The sequence below is a fragment of the Equus przewalskii genome, chromosome 14, assembly GCF_037783145.1.
Source record: "Equus przewalskii isolate Varuska chromosome 14, EquPr2, whole genome shotgun sequence".
Classification (NCBI taxonomy): domain Eukaryota; kingdom Metazoa; phylum Chordata; class Mammalia; order Perissodactyla; family Equidae; genus Equus; species Equus przewalskii.
This window is the reverse complement of record NC_091844.1, coordinates 54,582,958-54,609,686: the sequence shown is the minus strand read 5'-3', so window position 1 is coordinate 54,609,686 and position 26,729 is coordinate 54,582,958. Positions and strand designations below refer to the sequence as shown.

Sequence of the window (26,729 nt, the reverse complement as noted above, 5' to 3'; positions counted from 1 at the left end):
GTTGTAGCATGTGGGATGCCACCTCAGCATGGCTTGATGAGCGGTGCCATGTCTGCACCCAGGATCCGAACCGGCAAAACCGTGGGCCACCAAAGTGGAGCACACAAACTTAACTGCTCTGCCACGGGGCTGGCCCCCCATTAATGAACATCTAATGCATCCATTACTCATATCATACTGTGCAGCTGATTAGTGTATGTTTTCTTCTATTTGTATCTGTTTCACAAATAATTTTTGTTTCCCTAGCAGAAATGTAAGCTCCTTGAGCAAGGTCTAAGTTTTATTCTTCTCAGGTACTCCTCTATCGTGTCATTACTGAGTTCATGACAAATGCTTACAAATTCTTAGTGGGTGACTGATTGATTTCAAATAAAGAGAGAAAGCAAGAGCTACAGAATGCTCTGTACGCTGAGCACCTGTATGAAACTTTAGCAAAGTCTAAAATAAAGTTTTGCAGACTGCCATATTGCTAGTTATCATTTACCTGGGACTGGAATAGTCGAAGTTAACACACAGGGTGGCTAAAGGGAAAGACCTAGAGTTAAAGATCACATTGGTTCAGTTCCTGCCCTGTAAGGACTGAGGAACTATCAAAGTGAGCCCACTCACACTGCAGACGGAAACAGTTCTGGAAAGCCCAGCGCACTCCCCAGGTCACAGAGCTGTGCAGGTTCTGATTCTACATGGGATGAATGAGTCACTCTGTCAAGCCCAGTCAGTCAGGGAGTAATCAACAGAAAGGAAAGAAACTTTAGAAAATTAAAATGTAATAACATAATTTAAAACAAACAAGTGAACTTTATACTTTCTCATTCTTTATAATCCAAAGAACATTATCTAGAACAAGACCAAGGGGCTCTAGAGTTCAATCATTATGAGTTCACTCTCCATACTTCTAAATGGGGAGGTAGAAGCCCCTGCTCCTCTCTGTATATGAGAAGGGAACTTGTTGTCCCTACTATGAGGCAGGTACTGTTTGAGGCACTGGGAATACACACAGTTTACCAAACTCACAATTCTAGTAACAATTATGGGAAGCCTTAGCTTAGTATTTTACAGCAGAGGAGGTCTCAAGAATAGTCCAGATCTTAGAGGAGAAAACCAAGGCCCAGAGAGGTTCACTGACTTGTCTCAGTTAGTTATCACGGCTATATGGCAACAAAGGCAGGAGTAGAAACCTCTAGGAACAAAATTTACTTACTCATTAAGCAACTATTTCTGCATGCCTATCATATGCCAGACACTACACTAGGCACCAGGTATGCAAAAATGGATAAGAGACTGACCCTGTTCTCAAAAGGCACAGTGTAACTGTAAGACAATGATAGGACAATAATAGAAGTAGTAAGAGAGAGAAAAAGCAAACTGTATCTCTAATTGCACAGGACTTCCAATATTTTTAAAGAAAATGAACTGTTAATAGTTTGTTTTATCCTCACCATAGCCCTGTGAGTACAGAGCACAGATCTCATTATTCCTGTTAAATAGATGGAGAAACTGAAGTGCAAAGCGGATAAGGGGAGTCTATTAAGGTCAACTCTAGTGGCAGCAAAATGCCTAGAAACCAAGTCTGTTTACTCCAAGATAGACACTTTTTTCCACTAGATGGGAAACGCAGATGTTCTTTTTATGTCCAGTTCCCTTCTGACCAAGAGCACACATTTGCAAGAGTGTGTGCAGAACAATCTGTGGCTGTGGAAGTAGACTTAGCCGGCCTGTGAGGTCTCATCAGCTGAGTTTAGTTATTCAATGGCTGAGTAACCAACCAACAAGACATCATTATTACTAGCATTCTTAAAGTGCCCGTTGTATATACACAGAAGAGATGGAAAAGGCTCTGCCCTCAGGAAGTTAATACTGCAGGGAACAGGCATATAAACATTTCAACAAAAAGTGACATAATTAAACAAACCACAACTAGAAGAACCACTACAAATAATGGCACTACAAATTAAGACACTAAAGGTTTTGCAGAGCAAATCTAGTGGGTGCTGCCAAGAAATCTACTCTTTAAGGGTTAAACAGAGAATGGAAGCCTTGTATGTGTAATGATACATACCAATCTTCATATTATTGAAATGAAGGCTCTTACCAAAAACGTTCACCACATTTTAAAAAATTGTTAACTTCTTAATTCCTACATTTCACTTTTCAACCTTACTCAAAACAATTATATGAATATTCCATTTCCCCCTTTCTTAGAGAGTGATATATTTTGTAACCTTTCCTATTTAAGAGGAGTGAATTTATAACGGAGGCTCCCATCAGAATGCCTTTGGCAAAAAGATTCAAACAGTGTGGTTTCATTGCACTATTCTTCCACCTTCCTTCAGATAACAACCTAAATGAAATAAATCCGATAATTTTCTCTTGTACATAGTCAAATCTGTAAACACATCCAAGAATCACTCATTTCATAAAAAAGAAAAGGGAAAAAAGCATTTCTTCATTTTCAAGTTCACTTTTAAACATTAATTTCACTTGTTTGATAACCTCATATCATCTTTTATTTATACCATTATTTATCACGGCCTTCTCACATGACCAAACTGTTTTAAATCTTAGCACTTTGTTGAATTATTAACAAAATAAACAAAGCTAAGGAGAAACAAATACTAGTGATTTCAAACTACTGACAGGAAGAATTTCTTTAGGAACTGGCTAAACAGTAAAAATTATAAGCATCCTTTCAAAGGAATAATGTTATCATTATTTAAAAAATACAGCTGGAGTTAAAAAAAACAACAAACCTCTCTGGTATTTCCTGAATATACTCAGGGGATGCAAACATATAGCCTGTTGCCTTCCTTTTAAATATTTATTGAATTTTATAGGGTAATAAGTAGCAATTTAAATGACAATTCAGTAGGTAGACAAACTGGTAGGTTTCAGTAAAATCCCCAACAGTGCATCATAAAATTATTTCACGATATTTTTTAATTCCTAAGACTTAGTTGCATCCCAAGAAAATATATTTTAATAAACAAAAGCCTAAAACCTAAATTAAAAGAGTGATAATCAAGTTTTTTAGGTAGGAGAGGAATAGGGCCTGATTTATCTCTAGATCATCAAGCGGAAGACCACTGGGCCAAATTGGATCCTAAATGCAGTTAACACAGTAATTAAACATGCAGCGACAGTGACATCTAGTGTTAACAACTGCAAGCCACTGGACTACCAGTAAATCCCAAGCGTTAAAGAAACAACTATTCAAAGCTTCTCTTCTTTAAAAACCAACAAATACAACTTGTGCATTGTATCTAAAAATTACCCATAATCAGTGTTTCGACAGGTTTCCTTCCAGATGTTAAAAAAAACTTAAAGAGAAAAACATCTTAGAGAGTAAACATAATACTGAAGACCTCAAAGTAAAAAGTATTGCTTATTCTGTGTGGCCGAGATCTGTAACTGCTCCCTTTGGTCAGAGTTTAATGCAAAGGTAACCTGGGACATGTTCTGATGAGTGTATCATAAACATTTAAACTTCCAGCTGTAAAAGCAAAGATACTGCACAAGCTAGTACTTGATGACACATCAAGAAAAAGCAACTTAGGACATTTTAGGAATACCTGAAGAAGATGCAAATTAAAAAAAAAAAATTTAGCTGTTGCACTGAGAAACAAGCTCTAACTTTCAGCCTTTGCTACCTTGCTATATTTTTGTTGCTTTAAAAGGTCCACTCATTAGCCAGTAGATATTTTTGCCCAAGGGCTTAGAATTTGGCAGCATAGATTAACTTACTATAGTATTTTTATATTTTTATGCTCTAGATGAATCTATAAAAGTAGCAAAATTTCAAAATTTTTTTTGGCCAGGACAATATTTTGTAAAAAGTAAAGTTAGCATTAGATGGAATTTACCTATTTTTTTTGGAAAGTTCATCCTTTCCCCTTTTAACTCCAAATATTCTTGTGATCAAGGTACTGAAGAGAAGTGTGGATGAATTTCTCACCTAATATAAAAATAAACACACAATAAGGGTTAAGAAATATTCATGGCATGAAACCAACATTTACAATGTTCAAACTAGACATTCAAAATCATTACCCAATTGGCTAGTGTGGGGCTAAAGAAAATATGGTTTGTGTTCATAAAATAGGACAATTTTCAAAAACTTTATAGTAGTTCAATGACTTGCTCTTAAACTGAGCTCTACAATGCAACTACCTGCACACGACACAGCTCTTTCCTATACTTCTAACATTACCACCAACTGTTGGCATTATCTCTTTGTATTTGTATCAAATAACACTTCTTTAAAAAAGTAAATTCATTTTTCCACATCTTTTCCAATGATGAATATCCCAGTAAAGAACTCAACTTTTTCCATTTATTTCTGTAATCATTTACCTATGAGAAAATATTTATAAGACCTAACTCAAAGCATCCATGTTATTAATATGGTCAAGAATATCTGAAATGTTGTCATTAACCCCATAATGACAGTAACCTAATAAAGTAATTTTAACGCTAAAATTATCTGAGACAACTGGTTAAGAAAAATAAGAGGAAAGAACTATTATTAATAAACATAAATCATTTCTTCAAAATGATAATAATAGAGCATATCTATTCCCAAACCAATGTGTCAAGATGCTTTGCTATATAATAAAAATGTCTTGAATGCTATGGCTTATTGGGCTTCTTAAATTACTTTGACAAATCAAAGTAGAGATACATAAATATGTACTGACTTCCCTACTTTGTGTAAGGCACTATACTAGAACCATGAAGAATATCCAGAAATAGAAGACACACACTTCCTGCCAACACAAGGCTTCTATTCTAATCAGATAGGTATCATAATTACAGGGCATATTAAGTGGCAATATAAGAAGGGTAACTAAAAGTAACGAGGTAAGATTTAGAAAATAGCGTCCTGAAACCACTGCCAGTAACGGTCACAAACTCCAATGATCAGTGAGCGACAGGGGCAGCAGAGGACTGGGTCTAAGGCAGTCCCTATTCAGCTTCAGCCGAGCTGTTGCCATGAGGGAATAAAAGCCCAGTGTTGCCAGATGATCTGCTTTTTTCAAGAGAAGCCAGAAACCCCTATTTTTATGTCAAATCTCACTATTTTGAAGTGTTGACAACAAATTAAAGAAAAAAAAAAAAACATTGTAGAGGCCAAATAAAACACAATTGTAGGCTAGATTTGACCTATCAGCTACCAGTTCACAATCTCTCCTCTAGAAGCCCAACTGACTCAATTCATGCATAGTAACTCTAGAAGTGGACTATAGATACACTGGCACAATTCATACTAACATTGCAATGAAACCCTAAAATTGGACAAATTCACTTATGTCCATTCAAAAGTCAACAAACATTAACAAAGCCCCTACCACGGGCCCTGCCTAATATCCCCAAATGACATCTCCTCTGCCCTAGCTCAGGTCTTGATTATCTCTTACCATTGACTTAGTTCCCAAGACTCCTAGGTTTAACACAATTTGGTAAAGTCATCTAGGCCCTGTTTCCTCTCAGGATTCGAACGAAAACATAAAAAGAAAAAACAGAAACACAAATTCCATCTTGCTCTAAATCAAACTTTCTGACAAGGGCTGCCAGATGCAGTAAAGTTAAACCAGGAGTGCCTGGAGGTGAAAGAGGATGCCTGCCAATGCACACCTTAATCAAAACTGGAGAGGACTGTTCGACAAAGTGAATGGGCACCCCCAGAAAGCACGTTCCCTTGTTGGACTCAGTAGGCTGGAGACAGGAGACACATGATGTCTTTTAGTAACGTTAAGACGGATCAGTAGTTTCCAGTATTATCAGTCATTATCAAGTTCCCTCATGAGCAGCCAATGATCATCATTATCTATTGCAGTAGGTGTGGCAAAATGGTGATATTCTATCATTAAGTAATTACACTTTTCAGAAAAACTATTAAAAAAAAAGCTTTCCCTCATCAGCTATTTGGTTACCCTGTTACTCAACCAGTACAGAATTATTTCCAGAAATTTACCAGTTTGCAGAATTTCACGCCATAGCAACCCTTGGTCATCACAAGTGACCAAACGATGATCTTCTAAGATGTTTAAAAAACATTTTTTTATTGTGGTCATAATTATTTGTAACATTGTGAAAATTTTTCAGTTGTACATTATTATTTGTCAGACACCATATAAGTGTGCCCCTTCACCCCTTGTGCCCACCCCCCAACTCCCTTCCCCCTGGTAACCATTAAACTGTTCTTTTTGTCCGTAAGTTCATTTGTTCCACAAATAAGTGAAATCATACAGTGTTTCTTTCTCTGTCTGGCTTATTTCACTTAACATAACACCCTCAAGGTCCACCCATGTGGTTGCTAATTGGATGATTTTGTCTTTTTTATGGCTGAGTAGTATTCCATTGTGGATACATACATACATACATACACACACACACCTTCTTTATCTAATCATCAGTTGATAGGCACCTGGATTTCTTCCACATCTTGGCTATTGTGAATAGTGTTACAATGAACATAGGGGAGAATAAGTCTCTTTGAATTGTTGCTTTCAAGTTCTTTGGATAAATACCCAGTAGTGGGATGGCTGGATCATATGGTATTTCTATTTTTAATTTTTTGAGAAATCTCCGTACTGTTTTCCATAGTGGCTGCACCAGTTTGCATTCCCACTAGCACTGTATGAGGGTCTCTTTTTTCTCCACAACCTCTCCAACATTTGTTATTTTTTGTCTTGGTGATTATAGCCATTTTAATGGGTGTAAGGTGATATCTAAGTGTTTTTTTTTTTTAAGATTTTATTTTTCCTTTTTCTCCTAAAGTCCCCCAGTACATAGTTGTGTATTTTTAGTTGTGGGTCCTTCTAGTTGTGGCATGTGGGATACCGCCTCAGCATGGCTTGATGAGTGGTGCCACGTCCTTGCCCAGGATTCGAACTGGCAAAACCCTGGGTTGCCGAAGCAGAGGACGCAAACTTAATCACTCGGCCATGGGGTTGGCCCCTAAGTGTTGTTTTGATTTGCATGTTCCTGATGATTAGTGATGCTGAGCATCTTTTCATGTGCCTATTGGCCATGTGTATATCATCTCTGGAAAAATGTTCATATCCTCTGCCCATTTTTTGGTTGGGTTGTTTGTTTTTTTGTAGTTCAGTTGTGTGAGTTCTTTATATATTATGGAGATTAACCCTTCATTGGATATATGATTTGCAAATATCTTCTCCCAGTTGGTGGGTTGGTTTTCATTTTGATCCTGGTTTCCTTTGCTTTCCAGAAGCTCTTCAGTCTGATGAAGACCCACTTGTTTATTTTTTTTTTTGTTTCACTTATCCAAGTAGACGTGGTATTCAAACAGATTCCTTTAGGGCTGATGTCAAAGAGTGGACTGCCTATATTTTCTTCTAAAAGTTTTATGGTTTCGGGTCTCACATTCAAGTCTTTGGTCCATTTTGAGTATTTTTGCGTATGGAGAAAGATGCTGGTCTACTTTCACTATTTCGCATGTGGCTGTCCAGTTTTCCCAGCACCATTTATTGAAGAGATTTTCCTTTCTGCATTCTATGTTTTGGCTCCTTTGTCAAAGATTAGCTGTCTGTACATGTGTGGTTTTATTTCTGGGCTTTCAATTCTGTTTCATTGATCTGTGTGCCTGTTTTTGTACCAGTACCGTGCTGTTTTGATTACTATAGCTTTGTAATCTTTTAAGATATTTTTAAAAATTAACTTTCGTTATATTGAAATAGAATCCACATAAAATAAAAATTCACCATTTTAAAGGGTACTATTCGGTGGTTTTTACAATATTCACAAAGTAGGAAACTATCATCACTACCTAATTTCAGGATTTTTTGTGTATGTGTGAGGAAGAGTGGCCCTGAGCTAACATCTGTTGCCAATCTTCCTCTTTTTGCTTGAGGAAGATTGCCCCTGAGCTAACATCGGTGCCAATCTTTCTCCATTTTGTACTTGGGACGCTGCCAAAGCACAGCTGGATGAGCGCTGTGTGGGCCTGCGGCCAGGATCCAAACCTGCAAAACTCGGGTGGCCACAGCAGAGCGTGCAAACCTAGCCACTAAGCCACCAGGCCGGCCCCAAATTCCAGGATATTTTTATCACTTCAAAATGAAATTCTTCACATCAGTAGTCATTCCAAATCCTCCCACACTAGGCAAGCACTAATCTACTTTCTGTCTCTATGGATTTGCCTATTCTGGACATTTCATATTCATGGGATCATGTAATACGCAGCCTTTTTGTCTGGATTCTTTCCTTTGACTGTTCTCAAGGTTCACCCACGTTACAACATTTATCAGTATGTCTTTCTTTTTATGGCTGAATAATATTCCATTGTATGGATAAAGCATATTTTAAAAATCCACTCTTCATTCAACAGACATTTGGATTATTTCTACTTTTTGGCTATTATGGATAATAACGCTATGAACATTCACGTAGAAGTTTTTGTGTGAATATGTTTTCATTTCTCTCAGGTATATACCTAGAAGTGGTAATGCTGGGTCATATGGTAACTCTATGTCAACCTTTTGAGGAACTGCCAAAGTGGCAATACCGTTTTAGATTCTCACCAGCAATGTATAAGGGTTCCAGTTTCACCAATTCTCTAAATCCTCCCCAAAACTCGTTATTGTCCATCTTTTTTATTACAGCTGCCTTAGTGAGTACGAAATGATACCTCATTGTGGTTTTGATTTGCATTTCCCTAATGATTAATGATGTTAAACATTTTTTCATGTGTTTATTGGCTATTTCTACATCTTTTTTGGAGGAACGTACTCAAATTCTTTGTCCATTTTTTAATTGGGTTGTAGTGTTTCTGTTTTGTTTTGTTTTGTTTTTTGAGGAAGATTAGCCCTGAGCTAACATCTGCTGCCAATCCTCCTCTTTTTGCTGAGGAAGACTGGCCCTGACATAACACCTGTGCCCATCTTCCTCTACTTTATATGCAGGACACCTGCCACAGCATGGCTTGATAAGTGGTGCCATGTCCGCACCTGGGATCCGAACCAATGAACCCCAGGTGGCCAAAGCAGAACGTGCAAACTTAACTGCTGCGCCACCGGGCCAGCCCCAATTGGGTTGTCTTTTTACCGTTAAGTTATAACAGCTCTTTATATATTCTGGATATAAGTCAAACATATGATTATCAGATATATCACTTGCAGATATTTTCTCCCATTCTGTCAGTTGTCTTTTCATTTTCTTGATGGTATCCTTTGGAATGTAGAAATTTTAAATTTTGATCACCTCTAATTTATCTGTCTTTTTTCTTTTGATGCTTATGCTTTAGGTGTCACATCTAAGAAATTGTTACCTAATCCAAGATCACAAAGATTTACACTTATGTTTTCTTCTAAAAGATTTATCGTCTAGCTCTTACATTTAGGATTTTGATCCATTTTGAGTTAATTTTTGAATATGGTGTAAGATAGGAAGCAAAGTCACTCTTTTGTATGTGGACATTCAGTTGTAGAAGTACCATTTGTTGAACATATTGTTCAACATTGAATTTAATCGTCTTAGCATCTTTTTTACCAATGTTAGGTTTTATTTCTAGACTCTTAATTCCATTCCATTGATTTATATATGTCTGTCCTTATGCCAGTACACTGTTTTGACTGCTGCTTTGTAGTAAGTTTTGAAATTTGCACACGTGAGTCCTCCAACTCTGTTCTTTTTCAAGACTGTTTTGGCTATTCTGAGTCTCTTGCATTTCCATCTGAATTTTGGGGTCATCTTGTAAATTTCTGCAAAAAATTCAGATGGACTTTTAACAGAGATTATATTAAATCCATGAATGTTGCCATCTTAACAATAATAGTTTTTCTAGTCTATGAACATGGAATACCTTTCCATTTACTTAGGGCTTCTTTAATTTCTTTCAACAATGTTTTATAATTTCCAGTGTACAAGGCTCGCACTTCTTTTGTTAAATTTCTTCCTAGGTATTTTAATCTTTTTGATGCTATTATAAATTGAACTGTTTTCTTAATTTCATCTTTAGGTTGTTCATTGTCAGTGTACAAAAATACAATTGATTTTGTATATTGATCTGTGTCCTGTTTATTGCTGAACTCGTTTATTAGCTCTAACGTTTTGTGTGTGTGGATTCCTTAGGATTTTCTATATATAAGATCATGTCACTGAAAAATATAGTTTTGCATCTTCCTTTCCAACGTGGCTGACTTTTTTATTTCTTTTTCTTGCCTAACTGCCCTACCTACAACCTTCAGTACAATGTTGAAAAGATGTGACAAGATTGGATATCCTTGTCTTGTTCCTGACAAGGATACATTGTACATTAAGTACATGGTTAGCTACAGGTTTTCCAGTGATACCCTTCACTAAGTTGAGAAAGTTCCCTTCCATTCCTAGTTTATTGAGCGTTTTTAACATGAAATGGTGTTGGATTTTGTCAAATGTTTTTCCTACATCTGCTTAAATGATTACGTAGTTTTTGTCCTTTAGTCTCTTCATATAGCATATTACATTAATTGATTTTCAATGGAAAAGTTGAAAAATATATATTCTATGTTTTAAAAGTGTAGACATTACAGAGCATAACACTAAAGAAAGTTATTGCAAATGTAGAGCAAAATTACTAGCATGGAAGACTCTACTTGTTACTTAAGATAGAAAAGGTCCCTATATCTCTGTGCAATAGTATAAATGGTTCACGGACACCTGTTTCAGGTATTTTTTATTTTTGAATACTTCACTCCTATTTTCTGTCCCTGTCCACTATTAAAGCTAATGAGGAGGGAAATTAAGTAGAAGTACAGTGAGAAAGAGGTTGTGACTGACTGACAAACTGCATTATCAATTCCTAAATTATTGATAGTAAATGTTAATGTGAATCATTGATGTTAAATCTGAATGTGATTAATGAAAAAGGTCATTAATGGTGCTAATATATTTTGAAAAACTCATAGTAGTAATGGCAATGAAAACATGTCCTGTTTGGGAAGGATGGATCAGAGAGAATGCAAGTAAAAAGGAGAGTAACAATAGAAAAGAGTAAGTAGTAATTAAGTTAGAAATGCAGAGAACAGAAAGGCTGACAAATAACTCCAGCTAGAATCAATCCTTATCACAAGAAAAACACCAGAGAATTTTCCTGTTCCTGCACCTCCTTCTCCACCAAGCCCCCAACATATAGTTGATAGGAACTTGGTATTCAGCTGCAAACTAACAACTGCTACCAAAGCGTTTCCCTTCTATTCACTGAGAATATACTTTTTCTCTTCTTTCTGGCATGAAAAAGCTTCCATACAGGCTTCTGTAAGATATAGAAGAGTCAGGTAAATGAAAAGAAAATTAGGTTTCACAAACTTGTGTGTGTATGGATAAGTGTGTATGCATGTATATCTGTTCATGTGTACATATGTATATATTTTTCTTATATATGTATGATTCTTTCTTTTTTTTTCCAAAGATTGGGAACTGAGCTAACATCTGTTGCCAATCTTCTTTTTCTCCTCCCCTTCCCCCTCCTTCTTTCTTTCCTTTCCTCTCCTCCTCCGTCCTCCCCTCTCCTCCTGCTCCCCCTCTTCCTCCTCCCCCAAACCCCCCAGTACACGGTTGTACATTCTAGTTGTAGGTCTGTCTGGTTGTGCCACGTGGGATGCCACCTCAGCATGGCCTGACAAGCAGTACCACGTCCATGCCCAGGATCTGAACCAGTGAAACCCTGGGCCACCGAAGCAGAGCACAAGAACTTAACCACTTGGCCCCGGGGCAGGCCCCTGATTTTTCTTATATAATATACATGCTTCCTTGACAAATATTTAAAAAATATGAATGGAGAGCCCACAATGTGCAATCACTTTGTGGTATGGTCATTTATACATCATACACCTTCACCCTTAATACACAGTCATGTCCTTGAGCATGGGATCTGCATATAATATTATAAAATATTTTGTCTAGGGTATATGGTGGCAGTTAATAGTAGAAAGAAATACTTTTTGAAAAAGTTAAATGAGATTTGGATTCTAATTTGCCTTCCATGACTTCTTAGACATGTGACCTTGAAAAGGACACTTAAAACTTTACGTCACAAGTCCCTTATCTGTAATTCCAAAAAGACTGTACCGGGATTTCTGGGTCTACGATCAAGGGGAGGCCAACCATGTTCCGAAGTTCATGGTGACCTGCTTTTAAAGTAGCAAGACACCTTTCCCATGAGAAGACAAAAGAAGAAAGAGAGCTTCTACTAGCCCATACACCACCTACACGTGAATTAGAAAAAAGTACTCTTCCTGTGAGTGAATAAGCTCAAACTAACACATGTAATAAGTAGAGCATGGCTGGGTTTCAGCACCACACAGCTCTCAGCCTGGCGCCCTTGTGCAAATCTCACAGCTACCAAAGGGCCTGGAGACGTTGCATCAATAGAGGCAGAGAGTACACACGGCAGCGTTACTGGGAATATCTGAAAGGCTTTTTTTCTTCCTCTGAAACCCACTGCCCACTGTGAACCAGAGTTGCACTGACAGAAGCAAACTAAAGATATACCAGATAGAAATATAAACCCAGTGTGTGTCTTAGAAGGACCCTCAAGCGGCATAATCAGTGGAGTCTCTGGGAAAGATGGAAAGATGAGTTACCTGCCTGGCAATGAGGATGCAGGGAAAGAAGATCAGGTATTCCACGGTTACTGAACATAAAAAGGAGAATGCCCAAAAATGTCTCAGTTTCCAAAAACTGCCCAGAAAATTCTCAGTTTCCATATTACGTACCTATAAAATTACTTTCCGGTACCTAAATTTTTAACTAAACTAGTTTCATCTCCAAAAAAAACGTCAAAGATTATCACTTGTCACCATCTTTACCAACTCCTCTCTATTCTCGAGCCACCATCATCTCTTGGAAGAACTTACAATAGCCTATTGATGGCTGTCTTCTGTCCCTCTTGCCACCTTATAATTGAGTCTCCACTTCTGACTACAACAGTCAGATCTCATCACTCCTCTACTGTGAAATTCTCTCATGTAGGATTTTCAATAGCAGTTGGAGCCATAGTTTCAAACCCTAGGTCCGTCCCACCTATACCCATGGAGGATGTGGCTCATCCAGGCATTTCCAGACTCATGAGACACGACATCACAGGATATGGAATCTGTCTTCTTTAGCAGCTGTCCATGGGTTATACCAACACCTGCCCAAGTTACCTTAATGCCCCAATGGCTGAACTTTGATGAATAACAGACAGGAAATGAGACTGTTTCAAGAAGTGGTAGTTTCCCATGGCCTGGCTAAAAGATGACCACATGGCTATAAGATATGCCACATGAGCAGACACTCAGCTCAGTTTCCCTACAAGGGTAAGGCCCACTTGGTAATGTCTTTCCTCTTTCCTTCATTCTTGCTGCTTTGGGCTGGTATCACTCAATAAAAACTTAGCACTCAGGCCACTCCTCCAGCTTTGTTTTCTAAGGAACAGGGCCAAAACTCTGCATGGTAGGTAATGCACCTTCTCTGTATTCCTATAACACCCAAAACTTTCCCCAATAAGAGCAGAGATTCTGGAGTCCGAAAGATGATAGTTATGTGTCCTTAGACAAAGTTATTTTGCCTCTCTGAGTCTTGTTTTCCTTATCTGTAAAGTGGGGATTATAATAACGGAAGCTACCTCACGGGGTTCTGAGCATTAACTGAGATAATCAATGTAAATGATGGCAGGCACATGGAAAATACTCAATAAGACAATGATTATTATGATTATGTCTTATTTATCTTTGTATTTCTAGTGCTTAATACATCGTCTGCAACATAGTAGGTATACCTAATGAATAACATGTTTACAGCAATACATTTCTCTATATTTTAAAAATGTCTAATAGGTGGTGAAGATTGAGAGATTTGTATGGTCTCAATACAAAAGATTGAGGAATCTGTAAAAACAAATTAAATACATACATGAATGCTTCCTGGAAAATTTTCCTTTACTGCAAAATTAAGTTCATTTTACTTGTGTTTTCTTCTCTTCTAACTTATCAGGAAAAACAATTAAATCAAAAATATAGATGTAGTCACCATTAGGCACAAGATACATCCCTCAGAAGATGTGTACAAGTCAGATTTCTGTAAACCAAACCATATTTCACATGCAATCAGGAAAAATCAGTCTTTAAATTACTTCAACAGAGAATATTGTAGTAAACTGTTTTATAAAATCAAGAGTTCTTTACATTCACTGATTATATTGATTTATAATTTTGGTGTATCTTAGATTAGGTTTTTTTAAGGAAGGAAACATAACAATCAATATATTAAAAGTCAAAGTATGGATCATTATAGCTATGATGTTTATTTTGTCTAGTAAAGCAAACAAACTGAATAGAAACAAAAAGATTCCTCCATAACCAGGGTTAAAAAGGATGACCCCCGAAAATAAAACTATATATAAGCACTCATACATATTTATACAGTCTTTGTGGATGTATGTGTGCATGTAAGTACTACACACATATAAAACCCACATAGAAAAAAGAGGAAGAAAATCATCAGAATGGGCCAATAATGATTACATCTGTATGGGAGTTTGACAGGTGACTTCTACTTTTCTGTTTATGCTTTTCTTTATTTCAAAATTTCTTCAGTGCACATGTGTTACTATTTAAAAGCCCTCAAAAAAGACTTTTTAAAAAATGAACCACTTATTTCTGATACTTTCGGTTTGGCTAAAAAGTTGGAAAAGTCAGCAGGTTTTACTCTCTGAAAGCCCTTTCACAGAGAACATTCCTTTGTTCATCTTGAATTAACGGCTTGAAGAAAACAATACCGATATTTTTGGCAATCAGTTTTATGATCTCTAGTTTTCCTGATGGTCAAGCCACATTCCTACCTCTATGACTCTACTGACGGTACACAGGTAATACTCCGCTTCTTGTAAATGAAAAGGTAAACACTGTGTCCTCAAGACTACTTAGGCAATGCTCCCAGACAGAATTTCAGACATTTGTCTTTCTTACAGGAAGATGCACGATTTTCCAGGCAAGAGTTGGCAACCCTGAGGATTCCTCTTTACATTAAGACTCTGCGCCTTTGGCTACATGGCAATATACTGACTCAATTAGAGGCTTATCATACAGTTATGAAATGGTTTCTGTAGCTCACTAATTGGAAAGCCTGGCTTTCTAGTAAATTCTCCATTCTGTAGGTAAAGCATTACAGTTCACCTTCTTTTCACCTCTCTCTTTGCTAGTCAAGCACCTACAAACCATACGTTAGTCTCCTCTGTTCTAGAAGGCATAACGATGTAGGAAAACAATAAAATCATGCTGTTTCTCCCAGGAATCATGAAAAAACATGTGAAGGATTACTTTCTTTCATCCAACAACTATACTGGGTATTGCCAACTATCTTTAGAGTTCTGAATCAAAAAGTTTCTCAATACTGATCATATTATCAAAAAAAGCGACTCGGTATTTAACTTCCTGCATTTTAATGCTTTGTGAGTGTTGATTTTTTTCATCTTTTGATAGAGTATATTTATAGTATTCACACAATACACTGATAACCAGAACCTACAGCATCCAAAAGAAAGACACATTAAGATAATAAGAGTCGTTCTGCTTCCAGTTCAACGTCACTAATTATTAGGAAAATGCAAATCAAAGCCAGAATGAGACACTACTTCACACATGTTAGGACGGCTATGATAAAAAAAAAAGAAATGGAAAATAAGTGTTGGCGAGGATGTGAAGAAAATGGAACTCCTGTGCGCTGCTGACGGGAGTATAAATGCTGCTGTGACTGTGGAATACAGTTCGGCAGCACCTCAAAAAGTTAAACACAGAATTACCATGTGATATACAGAGAAGAACTGAGAGCAGGGACTCAAACAGATACTTGTACACCAACGTTCACTGCAACATTATTTGCAATAGCCAAAAGGAAAAACCTAAATGTCCATCAACAGATGAACAGATAAAGAAAATATCATATACACATACAATGGAACATATTATTCAGCCTTCAAAAAAATGAAATTATGATACATGCTATACACCATGGATGAACCCTGAAAACACTAAGGGAAATAATCCAGACATGAAAGGACAAATATTGTACGATTTGATTTCACTTAGATGAGGTACCTAGAATCGGCAAATTCATGGAGACAGAAAGGAGAACAGAGGTTACCAAGGGCTGGGGAAGGGGATGACGGGGAGTTACTATTTAATGGGTACAGAGCTTCCATTTGGGATGATGAAATAGTTCTGAAAATGAATAGTGGTGATGATTGCACAACACTGTGAATATACTTAATGCCACTGATTTGTATGCTTAAAAAGGATTAAAACGGTAAATTTTTAAAAAGAGATAATAGTTTAAACAAAAATAATGTAGTGTGGGTTTACAACATACATAAAAGTTAAATGCATAATAACAGCACAAAGATTGAGCGGAGAGAAATGGAAGTATATACTGTTAGGTTCTTATACTTTAAGTGAAGTGGCGTAACAGCACTTGGGGGTAGACTGTGATATTAAAGGCCCTAGAGCAATCACTAAAATAAAACAAATAAGCCAACAAAGGAGACAGAACGCAACCATAAGATGCCAAGAGTCAAAATGGAGCTGGATGCCAGGATTTATCCCTTAGAGAAACTCGTTGATAAAATGTGGTACCTATTTTTTATCATCCAGTGAAAGGTTAGTTTATTAAAACCTACTCAGAAGTATAATTAAGTCAATGAAAATAAATGGCAAAAGCACTTACTGCCCAGACCGGTGATGTAAAGCCCAGAATCGCAGCCTTAGCCCCATCAGCAATATAAGGAATAACATTTCCGCCTAGACGTGTATCTCTGTACAAGGCTCTCAGGATATTTAAAGCGTGAACCTAGAATCAAAAGTTCAAACTTAGTTGTGGGTTGAAGACCATGGTCATTCTAAATCTGTACGAAGTCAACAGCATAGCCTCAAAACAAAAAAAAAACCCAAATTACAAGAAATAATCCACAAATGAAACAGCAGATTTTAATAAAACACACCTAATAACTGATAAATCAATTTTTTAAAAGTTAATAAGATTTGAACAATGAAATTAAAAAGTTTGATCCAGCAGACATATGTAGAATCCTGTACCTAACGAATAGAGACAACATACTCTTTTCAAGCACACACGAAACATTTATTTTTTTAAATGACCTGAAACCTAGCTACAAATAAAGTCTTATCAAATACCAAATAATTAATATCTTACAGATTATGCTCTGATTATAGTGAATTAAGTTAGAAATTGTTTTCTTTAAAAACTTTAAACACTGACACATTTTAAAACACTGGCCAAAGAAAAAATGTTTTAATCGTTACAGCTGAACAATAACAAAGATACTACACATCAACACTTTTGGGATGCACTTTAGGTATCCTATGTATCCTTGAGGTAATGCATACCTCAAATGCTTCTATCTAAAAAAAGACTAAAAATAAATGTGCTAAATGTCCAATTAAGACACTAGAAAAAGAACAATAAACTCAAAATAGAGAAGAAAATAAAAAAAGAGCAGAAAATCTGAAAATAGCAATGACATAACTAAGAGGATTAACAAAACCAAAAGCTGATTCTTTGAAATACAAACAAACCTCTGCCAAAACTAACCAAGAAGAGAGAGAAGAAAATAAGCAATATCATGAAGACCAAAGAGGACATGACTACAGATACATCAGAGAATAAAGCAAAAATAACACTGTGAATAATACTACCCTAATCAATTTGAGAAATTAAGGCAAAACAAATAATTTCCTAGAAAACAGAATTCATCAAAACAAATTCAAGGAGAAAATGAAAAGCCAGACAGATATTACCATTACATAAAGAAAATCAATAGTTAAAAATCTTACCCACAGACCAAAAAGAAAACAAAAAACCAAATCCAACAAAATAACCACAACAGTTAAAAAAGAAAAAAAGATCCACGATTTTATGGATGAATTCTACCAAAAATTCAAAGAATAGACAACCCCATGAATCCTAGCAAATAGTCAAAGAATAGATAATCCCAACCTTATATAAACTGTTTAGAGAAGACTCCCAAATTTCTTAGAATTCTAAGTTTGGTACAGCCTGGCTATCAAAACAAGGTCAGGACAACTACTTTGGGAAGATGGTAGTATCTACTAAAGCTGAACATACACATATCCCATAACAATTCTTGGGTATCTACTCAAATGAAATGTACATATATGTTCACCATTAGGCATGCACAAGAATGTCCTTAAAAGTACTATTCTTAATAACCCAAATTTAAAAACGATCCAAATATTCATCAAGAGAAGAATGGATAAATAAATTGTATAGTATTATAGAGCAATGAAAATGAATAAGTTACAATATGGATGGATATCATAAACATAATGTTGGTCAAAAGAAGCCATATCAAGAGTATCTAATGTATGATTTCATTTATATAAAATTCAAAAAAACAGGTAAAACTAAGGTGTTAAAGTTAGGCTAGTAGTTACTCTCAGGGAAAAGGTGCTGATTAAAAGGCAGCAAGAGGGGGCTTTCAGGTGCTAAAATGTTCTCTTCCTTGTGGGTTACACAAGTGCCCTCATTTTGTAAACTTGACTGAGGTACACATATGATCTGTACATGACTTTGTATATACACTGTAATTCAATACAAAATTTCACATAAAAAATAGGGATAGGTACAGCATGAAAAAGGAAAATCACAGGCCAATTTCACTTATGAATACAGTGAAAATATGTAAAAATATTGTTTTGAAAATTTTTAAGTGAATTTAGCAATGTGTAAAAAAAAAATTCATCACATCAAAGTTGGGGGTTCATTCTCTAGATGCAAAGACCAAATTATATTCAAAAGTCTATATAATTTAGGATGTTTGAAAATTCCACAAGAAAACATTTATCTCAAAAGATGCTTGAAAGGATTCAATAAAATTCAATGTCCTTAATCAGATATAAGACAGGTTAAAACCCACAGCAAATATCAGAAACAATATAAGGATGCCTACTATCTTTATTTCTATACAAAACTGTACCAACAAGTTCCAGGCAGCAGAATAAGATAAGAAAATTTTTTTAAGAACAAGAATTCAAAAGGTAAAACAAATTTAGCATTACTGAGGATATGATTGTCTATTAAAAAAATTCCAAAAGGATTTACGGACAAGTCATGAGTTGTATTACAACAATTCAGGTAGGATGCTGACTATAAGCACAACAATAACAAAAAACTGCATTTTACACACTAGCAACATGTAATTTTTAAAATAGCATTTATAATTGCAAGAATAAATATGAAATATGTAGAAATAAATCTCACAAAAGATCTATAAGACTTTTACAGAAAATTATTTTTAAAAATAATTAAAGACATTAAGGAAGATCCAAATAAATGGAGAAATAAGCCATGCTCGTGGACTGGAAGATTCAATACATTAAAAAAGTCATTTTGGGGGCCTGCCCAATGGCATAGTGATTAATTTCACATGCTCTGCTTTGGCAGCCTGGGGTTCACGGGTTTGGATCCCAGGCATGGATCTACACTCCGCTCATCAAACCCTGCTGTGGCAGCATCCCACATACAAAATAGAGGAAGACTGGCACAGATGTTAGCTCAGTGACAATGTTCCTCAAGCTAAAAGAGGAAGATTGGTAATGGATGTTACCTCAGAGACAATCTTCCTCACCAAACAAAAAAAGGTCATTTTCCACAAATAAATCAATAAATTTAAATTCCAACCAAAATTCAAAAAAGGCCTTTTGTTGAACCTAACAAGCTGATTCTAAAACTTATATGGAAGAGCAATGGGACAAATACAGCCAAGATAGTTCTGAAGAAAAAAAAGGGAGCTTCACCCTACCAGATATCACAACTTGTTAAAAAGATATAGTAAGTAAAATAGTGATTTTGGCCCAGGGATAGACTAATAGACCAATAGAACAGAAGACAGAAACAGACATGCATATTGATAGAAACAGTACATGATAAAAGTGCTGTTATAAAGCAAGGGGAAAGGAGGTACTATATCAAAAATGCTTGTATTTTAGTTATCCAAATAGAAAATAGTAAAATTATTTTCTTACTTTACATGTCAACAAAAAGAAATTATGGGTGATGTAAAGACCAAAATGTGATAAGTAAAACTTTAAAAACAAAATATAAAATATCTTTCTGACCTGGGGGTATGAAAGGACTTCTTAAACAAGATCCAAATGCACAAATCATAACAGGAAAAGCTGACATATTCCATTTTAGTAAAATTTAAAACTTCCATGTAACAATACAAACCATAAGCAAAGTGAAAAGAGAAGCCATAGATTGAAAGAAGATACGTGTAATTCAAATAACCAAAAGGAATTAATATCAGGGAAGTTAATTTTAAACCAACAAAAAACCCAACTCCTGCAAAACAAAGACAACCAAATTAAAAGTAGGCAGTCTTTAAATAGGCAATTCACAGAAGTAATCCAAAAGAGTAATAAATACATGAAAAGATGTGAGAGCTAGCCAGTTATTGGAGAAATACAAAATAAAACTGGGAAACACCATGTCATACCAAGTAGAAAGGGAAAACCTGGATACAATGAAAGACTGTTCAGAAATTTAAATGAACTTGGAGCTTACTAATCTTAAAAAATAATGTTCACTGAAAAATCCAAACTATAAAAAGATGTGTAGATGATACCACTCTTGCAAAAAGAAAAAGGTCATAAAAGAATGAAAAAAATGCATGGGAATGATTTGGGTCACTGACTACAGCTGAGGAGGAAGAAATGGGAATGGGATGGGGAGGAACCCACAGTGTAAGCAATTATACCTGTAATGTTTTACTTCTTAAAACTTGGAATTGGTTTCAGGGATGGTCATTAGTCACTGCACATTTTTAGGTACTGAAACATTTCACAGATACATTAAAAAAATAATAAAGAAGTAAGCCATGGGAGGGGAGAAGGAAAGCAAATCATCAACTAACGCCTGGAAGACTGGTCAGAGACAACATTTTAAAATTTTACCAATTTAATCTAAATGATGACTAAAATGCCATTTACAATCTCGAAGTAGAATAGGACAATAATTATCCAGCACTCTTTAAAACCAACTCCATTATTTTTAGATGTTCCTATAAAAAATAGTACTTTTAAAAGAGTGATAATCTAGGAAAAAGGAACTAATTGTATTTTTCATATTTTGTTGGAAAATAAAATGATCACTTTGGAAAGGTGATTAATAACATTTTATTTAAAATTTCCAAAGAAATAAGTTTCACAGCTTATAGTCATATGCCACTGTGTGCCATATGTTAATGAAGGCCATCCTCTCCACCAGTCCACATTCTAGCCAATGGGCTCTGCTTTAACACCTCCCACAGGCCCTAAAAGAAAACCAAACGTACTTACTGTACTTGATGGTAAACCTGAGCTCTCAGTCTGTTCTCTGACCTAGTCTGGACCTCCCACAGTTGGGCAGGAACGTCCAGCTGCGAAGCATTTACTGAGAAGGCCTAGACAAGGAGGATCTGACAGGTCGTTACTACCGCGGAGTGGAGTGGAGGAGAGCTGTGTGGAGTGCTCAGCCCAACTCCAGCCACACACACGTGTACATACTTACCCAACTTCAGCAGTGACTAAAAGGCACTAAGTATTAGCTAAAATTAAAATGTTAATATGCCAAAAGTTAGACACTACATCTTAGGGAAAGATTCAACTGTTGAATTACAAAATTTGTATCAACTCAAAGAAGCACACATAAAATTTTAAAGTGATGGCACACTCATTTTAAAATTTTTAGATGCAATAGTAATATTATAAAATAGTTTATCTAAGTTGGATGTTTTCACCAGAGTTTAAAAATAGTCCACTTTGGTCAATATCCATCAACTAAAGCAGCAGGGCAGAAAAAATCAAACCAAAACAAAACAAAACAAAAAGACATCCAAATAAGCTTCAAATGTCTGTCCTATCTTCCAGTTCTATATCTTTAGCAGACATTTTTTTCTTCTTCTTTTAAGTACAGCAAAGATTTAAAACCACTGTCTCCCTAGCAGGGTTTGTGTGTTCCCATTATTACCTGGGGGACTGTGCTCGGTGAGTCATCTGTAGGCCCAGCCAAAGAGATTAACTCTTTCATTGTTATTTTCAACAAGTCCATTTTGCCTTTCTTAGGCTCAGATGCCAACAGTGCCTACGGAAAATCAACGTAAAATTAACAGGGCTCTTATTTTACATACGCCTATTTGCTACTTCCCAGGATCAATTCCAAAACGTAAAATCCCCTTTATAAAAACATGTGGTATCAAGCAAGTTAATTAAGTCATGCGGCCCTGGGCCAGTAGCTTAACCTCTCCCTCCCTCAGAGGCTCCTTCTGTAAAATCAGGTGAAGGTGATATCATGGAATCTCTAAAGTCACTTCCCGTTTGCTTGTTAATTATATCATTTTAAGAGGTTGAGAATGGCTCTTGTTGACAAATCTTTTAGGACCATAATTAGGTGGCAGGTCTCAGATACAATAAGCAACTCATTTTTAGTAATAAATTTCTTTCTTTCAAATTTCTTAAGTTTCTTGTTAAGGATTTGGAAACTCCCTGAAGACTGATCAGTTATTTAATTCTTCACAAAAGAGTCTCTACCTGGAAGACTATGAAACCGCAGCATCAGAAACTCCATGGGACAAAAGGGAATACTATAAACCGCAAAGCAGTCCTGTATTTGAATTTTGGGGAGCTGTTTTTTCACTTTGTGTCTAACATTTTGCCAATGTTTAATAAACATAAAAATAGGATACAAACCACTTGAGGCAATAAAAAGGAATGAGGTACTGATAGACGCTACGACGTGGATGAACACTGAAAACATTACGCTAAGTGAAAGCAGACAGACAAAAGACCACATGCTGTATGATTCCACTTACACAAAATGTCCAGAATAGACAAATCTATAGAGACAGAAAATAGATTAGTGGTTGTGTGGGGCTGGGAATAGCAAGGGTATTTCATATGCATGTAGCTACGGGCTCCTGAGAGTGCAAGTTTCAAGCTACACAGCTTCTTCTGATGCACTTTATAATCCATAAAAGAGGAAAGTAAAGATATATACACAGAACAGTCAGGTTTAAAAGAGAAATTTCTCACAGTATATTTATGCTTAGAAAATATATATACTATTTTTTTAATGATCATTCCAAAAGAACTTTATATCTGTCTACATAAAAGGTAAGCTCATAAACTAAGCACTGTGGTCAGTTTTTCTCCATTGCTAACACTAAGCAAAGGTTTCCACCAAAACAAGAATACATAACTTTATTGGTAAGTTACCCTAAGAGAAATGTGGCCTCTCTGAGTAGATTTTTCTAATAGTTTAGATTTTATTCAACTAAAATAAATAGGAAAGCTATATGCAACTGTTGAAATGTCTTCTGGGAACCACGGCTTTTTTCCCCCAAGAACTGCGCATAGTTATGACACACTCTCCAAGGATGGGCTAAGAAAGCACATGTCCTGATGGCTCCATCCTATGACCAATGTTTAGTACTAGCTGGGAACTAGAGGTGGAATAAGCATATAGCACAAACATGCAACCAGACCTTGCTGTTGCCTTCACATTTGTCCTCAGACGGACGAATGAGGCAAAAACACGCCAGGTCAGAATGAACTACAGGTGGGAGAATGAACCACACTGATCCAGATGGGTCGGATCAGAGAGGAATTGACTTCTGAAGGTCACCAAAATCCATCCAGCAGAACTACCTCGATGAGCTTTGTATCAGATGAACACGTCTGCAACTGATGCCCATTGTTATTAAAAAAAAAAAACCATGACTTTGGGAATTTGAGGGAGGAATAAGAAAAAGAAGGAAAAAACGCAGGGGCATTAAAAAACAGAGACTTCATTTCACTTAATTTCATTGCTTTTATTACACCATCCTCATTCCTGGATTTTATCTTATTGAATATTAAACAAAGGCTTCTCAGGATGGGGTCTGATTTAGTATTGTGAGGACTTTGGTTTTATTCTTTAGATTCATGAAGGTGACAGCCTCTTAATTTCAACAATGTAGAAATAAAATATCTTTCTACCAAACAGCAATATCTGGGTGTGCTGACATGGACCAATCTTTAAGATACAATGTTAAGTGAAAAAAAGCAAGGGGGAAAATGGTGTGTATAGTATGCTTTCATCTATGTTAAAACAAAGAAAATGCACTCACACACACCCTTTCTCATATGCAGAGGGGTTCAAGAGTCATGCTGCCTGGGCTCAAGTCTTTGCTCTGTTCTTACTACGTCTGTGGCCTTTGGCAAGTCACTTAACTTTTCTAATCACCAGTTTCTTCATCGATAATATATGTATGATAACAGGACCTGTCTCATGGGGCTTGAGGGAGGATTAAATGAGATAATATATGTGAAATAACCACTTATAAATGTTAGCTACTATTAGGATTATTTTATGCATGGACATTTTATGGATGGATTCAAAGAAACTGTTAACACTGGTTGCCTACAGAGAGTCTTAAGGGTCTTGAAATGAGAAGACTATCTTTTCTAATTAAAAAAAGGCAATGTGCACTTCCTGGAAGTGAGCAATAAATGTGCCACAGTGATGTCTGCCTACTTAAATCACGGGCGGAAATCTATACCAACCTCTGTTCATATTACAAGACTGACTTCTTAGAGGGTTCATTCCAAGAATAGACCTGTCACAGGAACACACTGTCCACACACTAAAGCAAAGCCACAAATGCTACAGTGGTGAAAAGACAGAAATAACCCTCATGCAATATGCTCACTCTCATGTCAAGGGGATCAGAATACACTATTATGAAAAAGCAAGCAAACAGCCACGGTCCTATAGATAAGTACCTGTATGTAGAAAGGAATCCCAGCACTGCGCCTTGTAGTGCAGAGTTTAGACGAAGGATTGCTGCATTTAATTTCCTCTAAAACATTCCACAACCACTGTTCTGGCAGCTTTTGCAGACTCACATTATGGCATCTAAAAGGCATATATAAAGCAAACATTTGGAATTATCAGGTACCAAAAAGTAGAAGTACAAACTACTGATACACATTAACACTGTTAGAAAAGAATAAATATCCTTACATTTGGAGGGACGGAAACTAAAAAAGGTCTCACTTTCTACTTTTCACCTACTTTCCTCTTTATTATGGGTCTTAGGATTTGAAGCAATTCTTAGGGGACCGCCGTCGTATATGTGGTCTGTCGTTGACTGAAACGTCATTATGCAGCACATGAATTCATATATATATTACACTAAAGAAGACAATTTTAAAAGTTTGACATGGGCCTAAAAATATTAGTTCAGCCATAAATGTTACAATCAAATCTTCCTATCCCAGCAGGCTCTGTGATTTTAAAGGTTTCCTTTTAGCATGGCTTAAAATCCACCACCTCACTCCTGTTTCTTCCCACTCACTCCCCTCAACACCAAAACCAGCCACTAACAATCTGAACCATGAGATTAAAAGAGATTCAAAGGCATAACAACCAAATGCAAAGTGTGAACCTTGTTTAGATTCCAACTTGAACAAAACAAATGTAAAAAATTTCCTCATAGAGATATTATATGACACCAAAGAATTATTTATAGCATGTGCCAATGGCACTGTGGACACAGAAGACAGTGTCCATATGTTTTAGAGACGCACACTGAAGTGTTTAAGAGTAAAAATAACAAACAGGGCTGTACTTTCTAACACTTCAGCAAATCACAATGAAAGGAATAGATGAAGCAAGCATGGCAAAACTGTGATAACTGTTGAACCTGGGTGATAGGTAAAGGGGTTCATTCTATTATTCTCTCTACTTTTATATACAGGTGTATATATATGTTTGAAATTTTTATGTTTATATAGTTTATATATTTATATATGTTTAAAATTTGTATTTGAAAATTTTCTTAATAAAAATGATCCATTTATATATTTGAAATTTTTTATAATAAAAATAATCCTCTTACACTTTTACATTTATAAGGATTGAAGTTACTTTCCATTAGTGGAGTTATATCTTTTAAAAATGAAGATTAATGCCTTGTGTCTCATGGAATAACTTCTCTAGTTTATTACTAACATGGCCAGCTTGGTATAACCCTCACACAGCTGCCCAGTCAAAAACTGAAATGCAAAGTCCTCGGAGCTGTTACGTAAGTGCTAAGGATACAGTTATGGATCACTGCCTTCTTTTGCTCATTCTTCATTGTCTTTTAAGTATATTTGGGTTAATTTACACCACAATGGATGAGCAGGGAAAAGAAAAACAAAAAGGAGAATTAAAGCAAAGTCATCTTTTTGTGATCTAACCATGCAAGAAAAAGTTGGAGTCACAGAGGTGAAAAAAGTAAAAACTACTTGACCTAAGATTATCTGTGGATTTCATTTACATGTATTTTCTCCCCCACCTCAGGACTATTGGCCATGTAGGACTAGCTTATAGATAATGCTGCAGTCTAAGGTCAAGTCTCTGGTAGGAATTCACCATGTAGGAAAAACTAAGAGGGAAAGAAACTGCAGGAGACGAAGGATATTTTCCTGTTTCCTTATTTTCCTATCAAGTGCACTGAAATACTCTAGTTCAGTAATGCTCCTTAGCCCTGTCAGTGAGCCTCTCCTGGGCCTCCCTGAGCTGGCACACAGAGGTTCTAGCAAAATCAACCAATCTGAGAAGGCAGGCAGGTCTGGGATCAGAGTGGACCACCTCACCATGCATCACCCTTCCTTGCCTGAACTTACAATGACTCCTGACTGTTAACAAAT

At 36.2% G+C, this 26,729-nt stretch overlaps 1 protein-coding gene across 8 annotated transcripts in view; it reads right to left on the bottom strand.

The window, feature by feature from the left end:
- THADA (THADA armadillo repeat containing) overlaps positions 1-26,729 on the bottom strand; it is a 307,690-nt gene that overhangs the window by 213,529 nt on the left and 67,432 nt on the right. For all 8 annotated transcript variants that reach the window (XR_011526117.1, XM_070572782.1, XM_070572784.1 and 5 more), the window contains 4 exons: positions 24,816-24,948; positions 22,024-22,137; positions 16,702-16,824; positions 3,861-3,952 (listed from right to left, as the gene is read on the bottom strand). Coding sequence is in view for 7 of the 8 variants with exons in the window: in XM_070572782.1 (XP_070428883.1) it covers positions 3,861-3,952; positions 16,702-16,824; positions 22,024-22,137; positions 24,816-24,948 (462 nt within the window). In the remaining variant the exon portion in view is untranslated. The remainder of the gene's footprint in view (positions 1-3,860; positions 3,953-16,701; positions 16,825-22,023; positions 22,138-24,815; positions 24,949-26,729) is intronic.